This window comes from Cyprinodon variegatus, unplaced genomic scaffold (genome assembly GCF_000732505.1).
Source record: "Cyprinodon variegatus isolate N-32 unplaced genomic scaffold, C_variegatus-1.0 Scaffold726, whole genome shotgun sequence".
In the NCBI taxonomy this organism is placed as follows: Eukaryota; Metazoa; Chordata; class Actinopteri; order Cyprinodontiformes; family Cyprinodontidae; genus Cyprinodon; species Cyprinodon variegatus.
The window spans coordinates 85486-90035 of record NW_015151179.1 but is presented as its reverse complement, the minus strand read 5'-3'; the positions used below and the strand labels follow the sequence as shown (position 1 = coordinate 90035).

General features: G+C 36.2%; 1 protein-coding gene across 1 annotated transcript in view; it reads right to left on the bottom strand.

Moving 5' to 3' along the window:
• The window catches only part of LOC107097822 (usherin-like), a 173697-nt gene that overhangs the window by 102964 nt on the left and 66183 nt on the right, over window positions 1-4550 (bottom strand). The window contains exons 25-26 of the mRNA XM_015395130.1: window positions 3760-3923; window positions 2438-2647 (exon numbers count right to left, since the gene is read on the bottom strand). Coding sequence (XP_015250616.1) covers window positions 2438-2647; window positions 3760-3923 — 374 coding nt within the window. The remainder of the gene's footprint in view (window positions 1-2437; window positions 2648-3759; window positions 3924-4550) is intronic.

Genomic DNA, 4550 nt, shown 5'->3' with positions numbered 1-4550 from the left:
AATAAAGGAGATGATTGCAGATTTCAGAAGAAATGGGAACAAACTGAATGTCTTTACCATCGCAAAAGAAGAACTGGAGGTTGTTAAAGAGTATACATATACTGGTGTTTACCTGGGCAACTGACTCTACTAGAGACAGGACTGTAAAGCCATTTACAAGAAGGGACAGAGCAGAGTGTACTTCTTAAGGAAGCTCATATCCTTTAGTATTTTCTGCACATCTTCTGTAAGTTATGGAAAGTGTGATCTCTTCTTCCATCATCTGATGGGGTAAAACGATCAGGGCAATTTACTTTAAGAAGCTCCACAAGCTGATAAAGGAAGCCAGCTCTGTTCTGGGACCTCTGGAACCTCTAAAAGGATTTCACAAAGAAGAATTCCTCATAAAATGAAGAACATTATTGACAGGTTTTGACAGATTAATCTTCCAGCAGCACAAGGACCCTAACAACAGAGCCAGAAGTAAAATTTAATGGTTGAAACAATATTTATTAGGTAAGAATGGCTAAATCAAAGTCCAGAACTAAATTATTTTGAGAAACTGTGGCAAGACTTAAAGAAAGGGAAACAAATCTAAGTCTCTACATGTTGTAGTCAAGGGTTGATTAAGTGTTTACTTAGAAAAGATTAATAGCACTTATTAATATTTGAAAAATACTTCAGAAACCATCAATTTTCCCTCAATTTGACAATTTTTTTTATTGTTTTATCAAAAAAAAAAAAAAAAAAAAACGATTCACAAGTTGTAAAAATACTAGGCACCGAAGTTCACATTTCTTCATTCAGTTAAAAGAAGAATGTATAAAAATGTTTGTGGTTAAAAAAGTTGTCTTTTATTCTGCAATGATTTGTAGAAATCTTACTTTTACCCTACTCACTGCCCTATATCAAATTTTATTGCAGACTGGCATTATCTGTGCAATGCTGAACACTGAGATTCCTGCTCTGCACACACAAACACATGCATGTATTTCTCTTACTAATTAGCCCTGATGTTAGCATTGCCCTATAGATTGCAGGCCAGGTTAGGATGGTTGGTAGGGTTGAGCTACATTACTTGAAATATATTATGCCTCTTAGGTGTACGTGTGTGCACATGTTATAGCTGTAAAATAATGAAATTGCCTCAATTACCTCAGGTAAATGAGCCATGCTTTGCCTTTGGCACCTAACGATGTTCTAATGTTTTTAATGCACTTTTTATTATACAGCATAGATTAAAGATAAAGAAAGCAGCCTCTGACATATGATATACTTAGACTGGAAAGGAATTGTAATAGGTAAAAAAAGACAGAGATGACAGTTAAAAGTTAACAAAAGGGAAGTGAACATATAACTATAGCACAGTACTTTTCATGTAATTTAATGAAGTGATATTTTTTTTTGGTGATAGCATGGGAAGATGAGAGATCGCGAGTTGGATGGTGTCTCTCAGCATCTGGGAATCAGTTTATAATCCTTCCACCGTCAACAATGCCTACAACATCTAATAACATTTTGAAAAAAAAATGTCTATTTGTGCTGAACATATAAACTGCACCTGCTTAATATTATATTGCAAACAAAACAATAATTGTGGTAGGGCATTCACGAGTTGTAATTTTTCCATCTCGTGTAAGTAACAGTAGAAGTTGAAGTAAATGCCTCGTTCTTTGGCCTTGGTTATATCAGGTAGGTCTAATCCAGCTTTTATTGCTAACTATACAGTGTGCTCTACTAAGCCCAGTTCTGCAAGCCACCGCCATGCTGGCTCACACCTGCGGGCGGGTGAGCTGGCAACTTTCAAGTTGTCCAAATGTGTGTCATCTAATCATAATTCAGTTGCATTGCTGCCAAGTTGACTTTTTTGTTTATGCCCTAAACTGTGGAGATACATTGTTAGTAGTAATTATAAAGTAATCATGCAGTTATAAAGCAACATTTGTCTGGTTGATTGAAAAAAAAAAATATATATTGTCAAACAATTATTTAAACTTTATACGCTTTGGGACATAATTATAGCTGGTAGGTAGTGGAGCTGCAGGGAAAATCAAGTTGTCTCTAATTATCAACATCACTTGCTGGACTGAAGGTGTAGTGAAATATGTTTGAGCTTGAGTTGAATGATTTTTTTATTTCTTTATGGAAGTCATTGTGAAATAATTTCATATGTCTGCAGAGTTCACTGTTAGGTCATGGTTTCAGCTTGAATCACACTCATTTGTTGTCCTAAAACACAGCGGACTGTTGACACAGTCCAAAAGATAATTGATTAAATAAAGTCACAACTGGGGCTTTGTTTCTCGAGTGGCTCGGGAACGCCAAAGTGGAGGAGGTGTCTGGGGGGAGGGAGCTCTGCTGAGACTGCTGCTCCTGCAACCATGGTCCCAGAAGAAGCAGAGGATGACGAGTTTAAGTTTTAAATTAGCACATGTTTATAGTTTTATTTTTCTCCTACCTCCATCAGCTGTCGTGACGTCAACCAATGCTTTAGTTGTGTTATGTGCACCATTGAACACCTGCAGCGATATCAAATAGGTTGTCCTGGGCCAAAGGTTTCCTATCACAGCTGACTTGACCTCAGGTCCATAACACATCAATGGACTGGACTCAGAGGAGTTTATTGAGAGGAAGAATGATTCCACTTCTCCCTGCAGGTCATGCAAAGCTAAAAAATACAAGAAAAAAGTAAAGGTGAGTCATTAGTTACATTAAATATTTTTTTCCATCTCCAGCTTAATTGTAGGTATTTCTTTAGTAAAGAAATTATCAAAACATTTTACTATAAAAGTGTTCAAGGAAAAATAAGATAATATTATAAGATAATAATATTTCCTACAGAAAGTAAAATACGAATTACACTAAAGACAATGATTCATATGCTCTATCAGCAGTTATTAGTTTGTAGTTTATATTGAAAATTAATATAGATAAAATACCCCTTAGATTTACTTAACAATGACTGGGTACTTTTGACCCTCACTGGTCAGAAAAAGACAAACTAGGTTGATAAAGTTAGTGTAAAGCCAAATAATGTATAATGCTGATCACAACCTATCACCAGCATCAAGTCTTTTAGACATTTTTTATACAGTGTTCTAAATTTTTTGGTAAAAAATGGGCAAGCTCCAATCGGATCAGGGTTGAATATATATATATATATATATATATATATATATATATATATATATATATATATATATATATATATATATATAGACGTAAGCGCACGCTTGTGCTGAGTATTTTAAGGATATTTCAGCCCCTATCAAAGCTCAGTCTGGTTTTGATATATACAACAAGCCACTTCCCACATAGTGGCCCAAACCCAGGTAAAGTGGCTGAGAAATAACTGAAACCTGCTCTTAGAGTGGATAACATTTTAGCTGTCCTCCACAGTGTTTCTGTCAGTAATAAAAAGCTATAAAATAGCATGTTTGTCCATGTACGCTAACGTAGCCCTTACCACCCTGAACAGGCATGTGTTGGCATGAACAAAAACAGCGGACTTAACAGTTACTGTACTTTTTTTATTTTAAATTTGATGGGGATTTAAAACAAACATTTTTCTCACCTTTCATGTCTGGAAGCTCAGAAATGTTTAATGGTTTACACATAAGTCAACCAGATCATTTTGTGAAAATAAGATTCCAAGAATAACTTGGAAGAAAAACTAAGTTGCGTTTGTCAGCTGGTTTTCTACAATATAGTGAGAGCTCAATTATCTGATGGATATAATGCTTGTGTTTGGTGTGTTGTGAACAGAGAGGGTAATCTTACAAGGTTTATTCCAGTTGACTTGTACAGCTGTGTGATTGATAGCATGAGCAGACAGAGTAGGAGGTTTGAGAGGAGCCCCTGCCAATGTCATTGCAGTAACAATATCTCCTGAAGTGAAGCCCACATCGTTATAAACCACAAGCTGGTACTGGTAACGGGTAAATCTGTGGAGAGAAAAATAGTGCTCTTTATGCATGCACAAGTTATAACAGTATGTTTGTCTATAAGTGAACTTAATCTGTTGCTTTCTGTTCAATTCAACTCTCTTAATTATAAAGGCTGATTATAGTTTGAATACCGGTCAGGGATCAAACAAAGTAGTTAAAAAATGTTGTTTGTTTTGTTTTCTTTGTCCAGTCAGTCACAATGCGTCACTGATTTTAGGCGCGCCTACTTCCTGAAAAAACAAGTGGCAAAAGGTGAACGCCTAAGTGCATGGGTGCTGACCTCCTACTGAAAGTATTATAGCTGCTGTGCAGCTATGGATTCTGAAGACAGTCAGTCAATCTGAACACAGCAACCAGCCTGTCCCTCCTCCAGCTGCAGAAACGGGACTCGTAGGAAAAAATTTAATGCAGGTTCCTTCTCTTTCCAGGAGTTGTCAAACAAAACCTGTTATCGGCACACATAAAGACTGCGGCAGCATCTGGCCAAACTTCCTTCTTGTGGAAAGCTCTCTGTCAGCCTCTGTAACCTTACTCGCACTTCACTTTGACTGATTTGTATGAAGGACCAACTCTGCCATATTTAAAAATAAATACAGAAATAAATAAATGCTCAATAAATGTATA